A 15,020-nucleotide genomic window follows, 5' to 3' on the forward strand; every position below is an offset into this window, starting at 1 on the left:
ACATACCTGTAGTGATCGGAGCCCCAGCAGGAGCGGGTGAGAGAAAATGGGGCAAGAGAACAATTTGAAGAACTATGGCCAGGAGCGAAGGGAAGAATCAACACAAAGATTCAGGAAGCTCAGTGAACTCCAGGCAGAGTAAATGAGAAGAATCACACCCAGACACATTGTTGTCCAAACACTGAAAGTCGATGGTAGAGTCGATCTTAAAGCCCCTGCAGAAATAAAGCTAAGTAGGGGGAAGTAATAAAAACGACACTGAGTTCTCATCAGAAATGCTGGAAGCAGGAGATCCTTCAGAATGGAAGAGAAAAGCAGATACTTAGCCAACCTAGAGAATCCATCAGCAAATACGCATCACAAGAAATAGTAAGAATGTCTCAGGATGAAAACAAATGATAGCAAAACGAAGCCCAAATTTTTAAGAAGAAATGGAGAACACTGGAAAGAGTAAATACAAGAAAATGTTTTAGAATCTATCAATATGTAGACATGTAAATATTTTTTAGTTTGTTTTAAAAGTATTGACCATTTAAAAAGATGAACTGCTGAGGTGTTCATAACGTGTGTAGGAGTCACAGATGAGACAACAGGAAGTCGGGCCCTGGAAATGCACCATTGCAAGAATCTTCATTTTCATAATGCATAACACTATGTGAAGATAGAATGCAATAAATCATGCAAAAAATACACAGAGGGTAAAATGAAATACCACAAATATTCCTTCTATTCATGAGAAAAGGAGGCAGGAAGGGAGGAACAAAGAACAAAAGGGACGAGTAAAGAACCAGCAGCAATCACACCAATAAGGACGTGAAAAGTAAATGAACTGTGGATGACGTGATTGCTGAGGTTGGAATGTCTGTGTCCCCCCTCCAAACCGTCTATGTCGAACTATAATCCCTAACGCAGTAATACAAGACATGAGGCCTTTAGAAGGTGATTAGATTATGAGGATGGAGCCCTCACAAATGAGACTTCCTCCCTAAAGGAGCATCTTCATCCACTCTGCAGGTGCCTCGATCTGGGACTTGCTAGACTCCAGAGCTGTGAACAGCCTGTTACCTAACCTAAGGTATTTCACAGCAGGGGGTAGCAGATAAGCACAGACCCAGCCTTGTCCTGGTGCCTTCCCGGGCCCAGGAGAGGCGGACATTGGCCACAGACCATGTGAAGGATGGCGTCCAGCTGCTGGTTGATCCGGTGCAGCACAGGAAGGCCAACCTCCCTGTCAGGCTTCTTTAAGGGAATGCTGGCTGGTGCCGAGTTGAGAAAGATGAGTTAGCGGTGACGAGAGTGGGGAGGAAGAGCACTCTGGCCAGGGAAGCTGAGCTGAAGCCCCTGCAACTTTGGAGGGGTCAGGAAAGATGGGAAGAGGCCAGGGTGGCCAGAGAGGGAGGACGACAGAAGGCTGCACCAAGCGCCGGTCCTTTTCCCAAGATCAGTGGGAAATTGTTAGAGGGCTTAGGGCAGGGACCTGTCATATTTAGCTAATCGTTTTGAAACGATCACTTGGAGTACATCATGAAGGCTTCTCTAAGCCGGTGACATTTCCACAGCCCCCACATTTTAATGCAAATAGAGAAATTCTTTTGGAAATAGGAGTAGAAAGAGGTAGTCAAATTTTGTGTCATTTTCCCTTTAAATTTGAAGAGTGTCATTTGCCTGGAGACATACAACCTAAGCTTTTTCTCGTCTTAGACGTACCCAGCGTACTACATAAGCCCAGTATCAGGTCTTTGGAATTTGTTCATTCTTTCACACATTTCTACTTACTGTAGCCCTGTGTGCAAGTACTAGGTTGTGCTAATATTATGGTGTGTGAATTGCTGAATAGTAAAATCACCAGTCAGCTTAAATGCTAAAATTAGTCCTGTTTTGTGTTTTCTGTGCTGATATTTGGGATGTGAGTCTGTATATCTTCACCTGAGATTTAAATATGACTCATTTGTGCAATAAGCACTTAATACCTAATTGATATAATACTTCTATGTCAGTAAGAAACTTACTTTTTGGTATATACATTTGTCCCTCAGTGGGGGACAGGTTTCCGGACTCCCTATGGATACCTAAGTCCGCAGATGCTCAGGTCCCTGCTGGAAAATGGCTCAGCATTTGCATAGAACCCATGCACATCCTCCATGTACTTTAAATCATCTCTAATGACTTGTGATGCTGAATATGATGTAAATGCTGTGTAAACAGTTGTACTGTATCGTTCAGGGAATTATGAGAAGAAAGTCTGTGCCTGTTCAGTACAGGTGCAATTTTTTCAAATATTTGTGATTCAAGGTTGGTTAAATCTAAAGATGCAAAACTCACGGATATGGAAGGCTGACTGCTTAACATTTTTATTATATAACTGGATTTTAATGTGAATCTTTTTTTCTCATTAATATAACTTGCAATTTCAAAAATGCTTTATCTTTGTTTCTGAATGAGCTTTAGTTGGAATGGATAATGCTGTTTTTCTGTGGGTCCTTTTTGCAAGTATTTGATCCTTAAATACTGAGGGGCATTAGGGATCTCTGTATTTAAGGGAACACTGGCTAGCATTCTTTGGCAATATGAAGATTTTGTTAAATACTCCCTCAATATGTATCTTGAAATTTCAGACTTTTTACCTCAGAGGTTTTATAATTTGGAAGCAGCTGTGTCTTACCCCTTTCTCTCCTTCACGTATTCTTCTCTATTAATGCTCAGGCCTATTTGGCTTCAGGCGCAGTGTTGCCTCCTCCATGTGGTACAAGATAGGAAAGGAGGTACGAGCCATGCACATTTTTTCCTGAGATACCACCTTGAGCCATTATAACAATTTCTGAACTTGGATCATTTAGAGAGAATGCTGACTTATTTTCATTCCAGTTAATATTTAGGTTTCAAGGAATCATGAAGGAAGGAAATTATTTAAATCATTGCTTCAGCTCGAATATATTCAGTAAAAGTCCACTATGTGTTTGGAGCGTACACACCTTTATTGGCTATTTTCTTTCTTCATGTCCTTCCTCTCTTTTTTAAACACAAGGGTGCTGAGAGAGAGCAGTAGCCATAGTCACCCTAGTGAAGTAACAGAAGAGTGGAGTCCATTTTCTTTTAAAATCTTGAGCCGTTGCTTGTTTTCATCGGGTTGGCTTTGTTGTAAGTGGTGGCAGTTTTTCCATCTGGCTTTGTGACCACATTTCAGCCAGAAGAAAACCACTGAACCCCTTTCCACGGCTGCGGCTGCTGTCTCTAGTGTCTGCCTCTTGTCGTCATGGGGGTGTGGGTGGGTGCTGGGCCGTACACACCAGGAACAGGTGTGCATCCATCCAGGCACCTGTGAAAAATCTTCTACTCTTTGTACTTTTGGGGAATGTTTGGAAAAGACAGCTAAGTCACATAGGGAAAAATACCTTGCATCCAAGGAGCTTGCCCAAGTTGCTTTCTGGAATTGTCCAGCAGCTGGGGTAGATGATTTAATACGGGTAGCAGGCAGGGACCACAGCCATGGATGATGAGGAGGAGAAAACAGAAATCGGTGTCTCTGTTTGGGGAACAGCAACAGAGCACATTTGCTGGGGTGGAAACTCCTCCTGAGGCGGCTGAGCAGACCGTGTGAGAGCCCAGCGCTGGATTCTTTCAGGCTTCAGATGCACGTTGGCCTTTCCTTTTGCCTCATCATTTAGGTGGAGAGGGCTAGTACCCTAATTTCAGGTGTAAAAGCTTACAGGCTCTCCATTGTTACTGGAATCAGAACCTCGGAACTACCTCAACCGATGTAGCGAATGAAACTTGCACTCCCACGTCCCTCAGAAAGAGTGCTGTGAGTGAGACGGCGCAGCGCCACCATTTACCTTCTGTGTTTCAAAGCGACTCAGGTCCCTGCGCCGTGGTTAGTCACCTGCTTCGCCCTCTTCTGTTGCTCCGTGGATATGTTGACATCTTTAAAACATTTCTTTTAGTCGTGTACAGTGGTTAATTTTAATGATTTCCATATTTGATGTTGTTTTTGATCTTCTTTTCATTTTGTTTCCTGCTTTTCGCATTTTCCTCCCCACCCCTCCCTCTTCTCCATCCCATTTTTCACTGTCGGGTCATGTGTGTTGTGTGTGTTGGTTTCTGTTGTCTGGTATTCTCTCCTCTCTTCTCATCCTCACCCTTCTGCTGCTGTAGCCTCACAGGCTGTGGACCCTGGCCGAGCAGGTAGGGGACTTTCCTGTCCGTCACACCCATGCCTCCCTGCCCAGCCCCGCTGCCTTGCCCGCATCCAGCCATGGGACAGACTAGCAATTGAGTGCAGAGATTGGCCGGGGGTCTGCGGACCCTGTGATCGTGGGTGCTGCCTGCCGGGCAGTGTCACGTTCAGGCCTCACGCGTAGCCGACGCTGTCTTCCCGGGGTGCGCGGTCAGTGGTTCCTTTGCCAGTTTGGTTCATCTCTGTTTTACTTAATTCTCCACCTGTTTTCCATTTACTTATTTTTAATTGACCCTCCATGGCTGTATTTTGCGTTACTCACTGTGGGCCGGTTCTCCGCTGGGCGGTGGTCTGTGGCGTGGCTTTGCTGAGCAGCGGGGGTAGAGCTGTCACTGGGAGCGTCCGCCAGGAGGCTGACTCGCATGTGCTGTTCTTTTTCCCTGTCTCGGTGGTGAGATACCAGGGCCCAGGGTTATTGAGTACTATGGTATGTTTTAATGACATTGTCTTTTTTTCTTATATATAAGCAATATAAGAAAATTGTGTGCCTTTAGTACAAAATTGGGAATTCTCTCCTGAAGAATTTTAGTGTAATTCTTCAAATGAATTCTGAAGGGCTCCCTTATTTTTTGGCAAATTTATTGTAGGTTGTCTTTTTCCAACCAAGGTATTGTATTGCCTTCCCCAAAAAGGGTTGTACAATTTTGGTTTGTAACACAGCCTTCATGATACTGCTATTCTGTGGACAGAGGTCACTGGTCAGAAGTCAGCATGGTGTAATTTTTCAAGCAATTTATGGTGCCAAGAAAAGATTTCTGGACCCCTGTGTAAAATCAACAGCCCAGTGGCTCAGACCACCAAATCCTGCCCAGCTTACCAGGATAAAATACCCCTTCTCTGACCTATGTCTCAGCAGAAAATGCCTTCCTCAGGCCAGAGAGCCAGAGCACAAGCAGAGCCCGGAGGAGCAAGATGCTCCGCTCACCTCTTCCTCCCTGGCCTGTCCATCCACATCATGCATCTGCTTCACTGTCCTGGGCCCTCAAAGTACACCTTTTATTGTTAAAGGTGGATGCATGTGGTAAAAATTTCTCTGCACAGATGCTTCACATCCTTCCAACCTGCTTTCGCAGCCACCATCTTGGCAGTTTCAGCCTTCCCTTTTTTTGGCACAGTGCGTGGCTTGTCTCTTTTCTTTCCTATTTTTATATATTGGTGGTCAAGCTGTGTGAATCCAGTATTATCCTAATAAGTTAGGTTATCAAACTGAAAGCTAGCAGGTGTCTTGCAGAGATTGCTGGTCTAAGTGCTTTTAGTTTTATTTTTCACTTCAACATTTTACCAAAGAAATGTTTCCTAGCTAGTAGAAGCACAGACCCCAGTCTCCTTCCACGTCAACTTGAGTTAACCACTCTGTGTTGTTGCTTGCAGGGAACCTCAGGACCTGACCCAACCACTGTCTATGTGGACATGAGAGCCCTGAGACATGACAGGTACTGTACGCTTCTGGGTTTTTTCTTTTCCTTTTTATGTTTTGTTCTGTGGCCTTGCATGCAGGTGTCCATCTAGAAGAAGGGGTGTACGCGATGTTTATCTGCTCAGAGTGTGACTGTCTCATGAGTGAAGTGGTGGAGTTAGGCATTGGCTTGAACTTGGCAACTGAAGACTCTGGCCAGGCACGGTGGCTCATGCCTGTAATCCCAGGACTTTGGGAGGCTGAGGTAGGCGGATCACCTGAGGTCAGGAATTCGAGGCCAGCCTGGGCAACGTGGCGAAACCCCGTCTCCACTAAAAATTACCCAGGTTTGGTGGCAGGCACTTGTACTCCCAGCTACTTGGGAGGCTGAGTCAGGAGAATTGCTTAAAACTGGGAGGCAGAGGTTACAGTGAGCTGAGATTACACCTCTGCATTCCAGCCTGGGAGACAGAGCAAGACTCTGTCTCAAAAAAAAAAAAAAAAAAGAAAAGAGAAAGAAACTCTGTTGCAGGATGGCAGTGGCCGGTGTGATGGCAGGAGTGTGGCCAGAGCCGCTTTATCTGACCGTCTCACCGGAAGGCAGGCACTTGGTTCTTTTCCTTCCTATTTGAGGCACCATTTTGCCCCCCTCGTAGAATGTCAGCATCCTGCCCACATTTATTTGCATGATGTTTTGTGAAGGCGCTTAAAATAGGGGTTAGGGTTCAGGTTACCTTCTCTATGTGGCCTCCTAAGCGCCCCCTGAGAAGAAAAGTGGAGTTCTTGGTGAGTGTGTGAGGACTCTAGAAGGCAGGGGTGGGGTTGAGCAGGGTGAGAACCCTTCAGAGGAATCTCTGCCCACCAGGGAGGACCCACTAAGACGCCAAAGAGGAAGGAAAGAAGGCGTGATTTTTACTGCAGACTTCACCCGTTGAAACAGATCATTTTCCGCTTGGTGACTGTGGAGGTGCCCGTTCATTGTTGCTTAGGTGAAGTGTGTGGGACACTTAGGTGTCTTCCCTTGCCGCCGTCAGCGGCCGCTCCGTGAGTGTTGCTGTGTGTGCCTGTGCCTCGGGGTGTCTGGCATGCCTGGAGGCATTTTCGATCAGCACAAGTTGGGCAGTGGCTCAGCTGGCATCTGGGGGGGGGATGCCAGGGATGTCCCAACAGCCTGCATGGGACAGCCAGTGGCTGAGAGCTCGTGTGCCAAGGCCAGGTGCCATGCCTGCCCTGACCAGTGGCTGAGAGCTCATGTGCCAGGGCCAGGAGCCACAACCGCCCTGACGGTTCACACTCGTAGATGCATGCCTGGCTCTGTGGCTCTTCCATCAGGCCCTCCGGTCGACAGAACCACTGGCTGCACAGTTATGAAATCACAGAAGAGTGGTGGCCACCTAGGAGCCCTCGGGAGGCCCTGCACGCTGAGGACCAGAGGCAACGCCTGCCCCCAAGGCCACCAGCTGCCAGGGACAAAGTTCAGTCTGGAACACTTAGAAAAATCAGAAATGTAGTTTTAGATTAGATAACTTGTTTCTGGGCATACGATTTTCTAAATAATCACTTCTGGGCTTTAAAGCATGTCTGCTTAACTCCCCATAAGAATTCTTTGGAAAATATCTCGTAATTGTATGACTTCCTGAAGAAGCGAGCAATATCTCGTCAAATAACACATGTATGCAGTTCTGTCTGTGGCCTGGCCCTCAAAGAGTAACCTTTTCCCTGACTGGGCTGCTAGCTGCTTTGGAAAGCGTCTGAAATGGAAGTGAGAGCGCGTAGGGAACAGGAGCTTGCGGTGCAGTCCACTTTCCCACACACCACTGCGTGGGTCTGGTTGGCACCCACGCCGCTGACTTTTGCTGCTCGCTGGCCTAGGCTCTCACCTTTGAGCAGTGCCGAGCGGAGTTCCTCGGGTGCCAGACATCTTCATGAGACTCAGACCCGACCCCCATCCTCAGCATTTTACATACAGAGAAGAAAAGCTGAGTCTGGCTCTACATTGCAGAGCAACTTCCTTTCGCTGGGCCCTGCCCAGGCACCCCTGAACCCTCCCTGCTGCTCTCTAGATGGACCGTGTGCCACTCTTCCTTCCATGCCCTCGGGTGGGAGACGCTGCCCTTCCCTGCCAGCTTCTGGGACTGCTCTCACTCTTCTCATTCCTTTCAGTTTTTTTCTCCATGATGTTCTCTCTCTGACCTTTCTGACTGGGTCTGTCTGTAGCCCCCTCCGTCTGGCTGGGCCCCTTCTCCCTTACCCTCAGTGCAGAGAACCTCAGTGGCATCCCAGCCTTGCTCTCTGATGCCCCCACCACCTACTCACAGTCCGCAACCCCCAGCCCACCTCCAAGGAGTCTGGCCCCAGAGGCCTTTCCTCCAGTCCTCCAAGCGCAGCTCCAAAGCCCTCTCCTTCCTTAAACCTCCCTTAAACATTCCCAAGTAAAAATACATCCAGCTTTAATCTCCAGCATCACTTTCGACCTCTACCAGCATGTAACACACCTCGTGCTGCAGCCACTGGCAGAGGGGGCTCTGGGTCACACAGGTAAGAAGTCAGCTCCTCTGGGAATGAGGTATTACGCTCTGTAACCTGTTTCCCTCTTGCCTTAGTCTATTTCTGTTTCTATAAAGGAACACCTGAGACTGGGTGATTTATAAAGAAAAGAAGTGTTTTGGCACAGGGTTCTGCAGGCTGTACAGGAAGTGTGGTGCCTGCATCTGCCTCTGGTCAGGTTTCAGGGAGCTTCACTCATGGTGGAGGGAAAGAGGAGCCGCAAGTGAAGAGATCCATGGTAGGAGGAGGGGACAGACTGTCTTTAGCCACCGGCTCTCCTGGGAGCAGGTAGAGCAAGAACCTGCTCACCCGCAGGGAGGGCCTGCATCTATTAGGAGGTATCCGCCCCCATGACTCTGACTCCTCCCATTAGGCCTCACCTCCAACCCTGGGGATCACATTTCAGCAGGAGCTCAGGGAGTGGGGGGGGGGAGGCGCTCAGAACAGGTGCAGTAAAACCTGTCTTCCCGGGCACCTGTGAGGACAAAGTAAAGGAATGCTGTGAAGAGCTGGACCGGGGCCGATGCTGTCACTTTGGGCTCCAGCAGCTGGATGATGACAGAGGACTCACCTCTTCTGTTCCACTGGCCTAGGGCTGCTGACCACAGAGGGTGAGAAAGTCGACAGTCCAAGGCCAGCAGTCGGGAGGCAGTGAAATGAGAGCCACTAAAAGCATTGACCCTTTCCTTTCTTGTTACTCTTCCTATAAAAATGGGATGGTGGTTTTCTCACTTGATCTGCATTAGGGTCTGTCACAGGATTAATTACTGAATTACTGTTCCTGTTGCTTTAATGGCACACTCACTCGGGAGCTCCAAGGCACCTGCCCATGTATCGTCTAATTACTCTGGAGAAGGTTAGCTTATTGGTATGCACATGTAATTTCCTTGAGAGAGAATATGAATGTGCACGCGCACAAGAAAGACAGCCTGCAGAGGAAGACGACCATTGTGGAAGTCAGTGGTTAAACAGGTCAGGTGTATTAGCCATTTCTACTTGGTTTTCTGCCTCTGTTTCTGATGCCCTTTTTATTCTTGGAGCCATGGTGGGTGGGACCTGCCTGCATCTGTGACAGGTCACCATGGAGAGCATTTCTGCATCACAGAGTGAGGAGACACACTCTCCCTGCTTCTGGAACAGATTACAGTCCCACATGTGCAGGAAGGAAATGATGAAATTGTGTTAATACTATTTGAAAGTGATTGATCACTTTAAAAATACTTTTACAATGTAATTCATTTAAAATGAATTCATAAGTCTCTCAATGACTTTCAATTTGGTCTTTCCATGAACACTTTAGTTTTTCAGACTTTAGATAGGAAATATATATATATTTTTGTCTGCGTTTGAAGATGGGGTTTTTAAGGCTGGCGAACAGGCTCACACCTGTAATCCCAGTGCTTTGGGAGGCCAAGGCAGGAGAATCACTGGAGCCCAAGAGTTTTGAGAGCAGCCTGGGCAACATAGCAAGACTCCATCTCTACATTTTTAAAAAATGAGCTAGGTGTGGTGGCATGTGCCTATAGTCCTAGCTACTCAAAAAGCTGAAGTGGGATGAGTGCTTGAGCTTAAGAGTTAGAGGCTACAGTGAGCCGTGATCACACCGCTGCACTCCAGCCTGGGCAATGGAGCAAGACCTTGTCTCAAAAGAAAAAGAAACAGTTTCAGCAATTTTTTATATCTTAAGAACATTACATTGGTGTAAAGTCCTAGGATGAAAACTTTCTTAGCTTCCTCAGGGCTTGTAACCTGAAGTCATAATTAAAGGGTATTACCAGAAAAGCATAGATATTAAATTAATTCCTGCTCAGTGTTAGTCTAAGTATCAAGATCCTGAGAGCAGGGGGCGCAAAATAAAAGTGCATCAATAAACTTGAGACTTACGAGCAGAATGGAGGGAATGAAGATAGAGATAAAGACAAATAGCTTAACAAGAGCCTTTCACTCGGTCAGGTCCTTGTGTGTGTGTGTGTTTCAGTGCATGTGAGTGTGCTGTGAATACGTGCATGTGTGTGTTGCAAGTATGTGAATAGTGTCTGCACATGTGAATGAGTTTGTGCATATGCAAGCTTGCCTGTGTCATGTGTTGTGTGGGTGAGTGATATGAATACAAGTGCATATATGCATGACAGTATGTTTGTACAAGTGTGTTGTGTATATATGCTGTTGTGTGTTACAAGTGTGCATGTGTGTCCAATATTGCATGTTTCAACTGCACGTGCATGTGCATGAGTGTAGTGTGTGCTGCAAGTGTAGACACGTGCATGTGTGTGTCATGAGTGTGTTGCAAGTATGTTACAATTGTGTGACTGTTTCAAATGTGTACACATTTATGACTTTGCACGTGTGTGTGTGCATACAAATATGCAGCATATATTTGTGCAAACATGAGTACATGCAAGTATGAGTATGCACGTGTGTGTTGCATGGGTGGGTGCCTGTGGTACAAGTGTATGAGGGTTTGCAAGAATGCAAGTGCACTCCCATGTGCATGTGTGTTCAAGTGTGAGTTTGCATGTGTGAGTGTAGTGTACCGAGTGTTTTATGTGTGTGCAAGTATGTTGCATGTGTACATGTGTGCATGCGGATGAGTTTGTGCTGATGTGTGGGCTATGTGAGTATTGTGTGTGTTGCATGTATGTGCATGTGCACATGCACATTGAGTTAGTATTGCCTTGTATTTTGTATGTGGAGTTGTGTTAAAAGTATGCACATGTGTGCATGCATGTGGAAGTGTGTGCATTCATGTGCATACATGTGTACATGAGAAGGATTCGCTGGGAGGGGGCCACAGTTCTCCTGGTGGTCTTTAGTCCACTCATCATGGCCTGTGGTCTTAGCAGACTGAGAGTTGGGCTCTCAGTGGAGCTCCTGCACCTTTACTGAATTAGTTATGTGCTGTGTAGTGCCGTTTCTGTCAATGACAGACCACAGTGGTCTCCAAGACAGTGTTCCCTAAATGACAGTGGTTCCGTAAGACTGTAATGAAGCTGAAAAATTCCTGTGAAAATGGAGTCTATTGATGTTGTGGCCATCATAATGCAATATGTCACCTGTTTGTGGCTATGCTAGCGTAAACCTGTGCTGCCAGTTGTATGAACGTATAGCATATAGGATCATACACAGTACATGCATAATACTGGATTGTGATAAGATACCTGTGTAACCAGTTTATGTACTTACCTTTAATGTCATTATCTTAGAGTATATTCTCTCTGCTTACAATAAAAAAGTTAACTGTAAGACAGCCTCAGCACGTCCTTCAGGAGGAATCCAGCAGAAAGCATTGTTCACACAGATGACAGCTCTGTGCATGTCATTGCCCTAAAGACCTTCCAGTGGGACAAGATGTGGAGGTGGAAGGCAATGATTTCGGTGATCCTGACCCTGTGGAGGCCCAGATTAATGTGTGTCTGTGTATTAGTTTTTAACAAAGTTTAAAAAGTCTAAAACTTTTAATTGAAAATGATATAAGGATAAATTATTTTCGTACAGCTGTACAATATGTTTTACTTTGTTTTTATAAATGAGTCAAAAAGCTTTAAGGAATTTACAACATAGAAAGTTACAGTAAATGGAGATTAATTTATTTAACAAAGGAATTTTCTTACAGATTTAGTGTAGCTTATGAGTACAGTGTTTATGAATCTACAGCCACATGCAGTGATGTCTTAGCTCACGAGTGCAGTGTTTATGAATCTACAGCCGCGTGCGGTGATGTCTTAGCTCGCAAGTAGTCGAAGTCTATAGCCACATGTGGGTGATGTCTTAGCTTACGAGTACAGTGTTAAGAATCTACAGCCACGTGCGGTGATGTCTTAGCTCATGAGTACAGTGTTTACGAAGTCTACAGCTGTGTGTGGTGATGTCTGCTTACAAGTACGGTGTTTACAAATCTACCGCTGCGTGTGGTGTTGTCTTAGCTCACCAGTATGGTGTTTACGAAGTCTACAGCCACATGCAGTAATGTCTTAGCTTACGAGTACAGTGTTTAAGAATCTACAGTCGTGTGTGGTGTTGTCTTAGCCCACGGGTATGGTGTTTACAAATCTACAGCTGTGTGAGGTGATGTCTTAGCTTACAAGTACAGTGTTTACGAAGTCTACAGCTACGTATGGTGATGTCGTAGCCCTTTGTGTGCACTTACCACTCACTCACCCAGAGCAGCTTCCAGTTCTAAAAGCTCTGTTTATGGGTAAGTTCCCTGTATGGGTGAGCCATTTTTTATCTTTTTATAGCATGTTTTACTGTGCCTTTTCTATGTTTAGATACACAAATACTGTTGTATTGGAATTGTGTATAGTCACCTGCTGTCCAGGTGTGCAGCCCGGGAGCACTTGGCCGTACCGTACAGCATAGGAGCATAGGAGGCTACCCCATCCCTGAGTATGTAGGTCCCCGTCCCTTGGGTACCAGAGCTGAGCCCTCAGGGTGGTTTGTCTGGCTGCAGTGAATTTAACAGGTGCTTGGATTAGGCTCAGGACCCATTGTCTGGCCTCAGATCTATCACTTTCTGGCCATGTGATCCTGCATACGTTGCCTTCCTGTATTTTACTTTCTCTGCCTGTGAAATGGCAGAAGCAGTACCACTCCTAGAGTCATTAGGAGGATTCTTGGTATGTGTCAGGTGCTTGGGACAATGCTGGCCAGCTCTCTCAGTACAATTATCTGATATAGTTATACCTTTACATGGATATACGATTATGTGTATGTACTCATGCAAATGCCTTTTTCTTATTAGTTTATATTTTTTTCCTTTCTTTCTGCTCTGGCTGTCTTCAGGCATGAACAGCCTCCTAATCCATCGTCTTGCCCAACTTGAGATGATCATCGGGTAAGGGACAGTAGGGCTTTCATGATTCCTTAAACAGAACTTGCAGTCTGCTTGAAAACAGATGACAAACCACTGGGGAAAACTGAATGAAAAATAATTCACATTCACACTATGTCACTTGTGGTATTTGGACACAATGTCCTGCGAGGCTTTGTCGTCCTCCTGGTGCCTGGTTTGCAGCTCCCACTTCTCTTGCTCCCCACTCTCCAAAAATCCCCTGGCCAGGTGTGTGTGGAAGGAGAGCAGTCATGGAGCACCGTGGCCACCCCGCAAGCGGGTGAAGACACGGTTCCCAGAGGCGGGCTCCCAGGTCCTGCCCCTCTAAGGCATGTTTTCAGGAGATGGAAGAGGCAGGCTTATTGCCAAAATATTTTTGTCTCTGCTTTTTTAGAATTACCATCCGTATCCCAGAGAGACTGTGTCCATGTTTAAACTCATTAATATTTTTAGTCTTTACATCCCATTCTCTAATTTCTTCTTTCACTTTGCCATATCAGTGTAACTTTAAACCTTTGAGGGCCTCAGTTTATCTCCTAAATGAGGCAATTAAGCAGCAATGAGCAGCTCCCACCCACTATGACCCCCTGTGGCTGCCTCTTCTCCTGACCCCCTCCACCTTCCCCAGACCCCAGCCCTCTACTGTCTGCGCAAGGTCCTGGGGCTGACCAGCATCCCCTCCCTCTGACATCGCCAGTGTTTCCTTATCTTCGAAGTCATTTATCTGAATGTAAACGTGACGTGACAAATGCCGTCTAAAAACAAAAATCCTCCTTTGAGCCTTTTCACCCATGGCCACCACACGGCCCTCTCCCCCAATAGCTGAACACCTCAGAGGGTCTGGGTTCATCTGCTGGCTCATGAAAGACAAAGCCCCATGTCCCCACAGTTCCCTGGTGGCACCCAGCAAGGCCACCTACGACCCCACCCTAATGTTCCACGCTGAGTGCCAGTGGATGCTGCTGAGCCTACCCTCCTGCTGGAAACTCGCTCTTCTCTTTGGGTTTAGGGACTACACACTGATAGTTCTTTTGTTGACATAAACAGAAAAAGCTTATTTTTCTGTTTAGTAAACAAAAGATGCTTTTCAAGTCCTTTCTGTGGAGAAGGAGTTGCCTGGCTGCTCAGGGTGAGTTCCGGTTTCTCCACATGCTAAGGGCCGCCTCTGATTCGTTTCTCCACACGCTCAGGGCCGCTCCTGATTCCAGTTTCTCCACAGGCTCAGGCCACGCTTGATTCCGGTTTCTCCACACGCTCAGGGCCGCCTCTGATTCCGGTTTCTCCACACGCTCAGGGCCGCCTCTGATTCCGGTTTCTCCACACGCTCAGGGCCGCCTCTGATTCCGGTTTCTCCACACGCTCAGGGCCGCTCCTGGTTCCGGTTTCTCCACACGCTCAGGGCCGCTCCTGGTTCCGGTTTCTCCACACGCTCAGGGCCGCTCCTGGTTCCCGTTTCTCCACACGCTCAGGGCCGCCTTTGATTCCGGTTTCTCCACACGCTCAGGGCCGCTCCTGGTTCCGGTTTCTCCACATGCTCAGGGCCGCTCCTAGGTTCCAGTTTCTCCACACACTCAGGGCCGCTCCTAGTTCCTGTTTCTCCACACGCTCAGGGCCGCCTTTGATTCCGGTTTCTCCACACGCTCAGGGCCGCTCCTGGTTCCCGTTTCTCCACACGCTCAGGGCCGCCTTTGATTCCGGTTTCTCCACACGCTCAGGGCCGCTCCTGGTTCCAGTTTCTCCACATGCTCAGGGCCGCTCCTAGGTTCCAGTTTCTCCACACACTCAGGGCCGCTCCTAGTTCCTGTTTCTCTACACCCAGGGCTGTGCCTCGGTTCTGGTTTCTCCACACGCTCAGGGCCGTGCCTGGGTTCTGGTGTCTCCACACGCTCAGGGCCGCTCCTGGGTTCCGGTTTCTCCACAAGCTCAGGGCCCCTCCTGGTTCCGGTTTCTCCACACGCTCAGGGCCGCTCCTGGTTCCGGTTTCTCCACACGCTCAGGGCCGCTCCTGGTTC

At 47.3% G+C, this 15,020-nt stretch overlaps 1 protein-coding gene across 12 annotated transcripts in view; it reads left to right on the forward strand.

The window, feature by feature from the left end:
- LOC104661473 (disco-interacting protein 2 homolog C) overlaps positions 1–15,020 on the forward strand; it is a 313,197-nt gene that overhangs the window by 272,309 nt on the left and 25,868 nt on the right. For 11 of the 12 annotated variants that reach the window (XM_030939985.1, XM_030939981.1, XM_030939979.1 and 8 more), the window contains 2 exons: positions 4,153–4,182; positions 5,606–5,667. In XM_030939985.1, coding sequence (XP_030795845.1) covers positions 4,153–4,182; positions 5,606–5,667 — 92 coding nt within the window. The remainder of the gene's footprint in view (positions 1–4,152; positions 4,183–5,605; positions 5,668–15,020) is intronic. The other variant, XM_030939989.1, reaches the window with a different exon arrangement.

This window comes from Rhinopithecus roxellana, chromosome 10 (assembly GCF_007565055.1).
Source record: "Rhinopithecus roxellana isolate Shanxi Qingling chromosome 10, ASM756505v1, whole genome shotgun sequence".
Lineage (NCBI taxonomy): Eukaryota > Metazoa > Chordata > Mammalia > Primates > Cercopithecidae > Rhinopithecus > Rhinopithecus roxellana.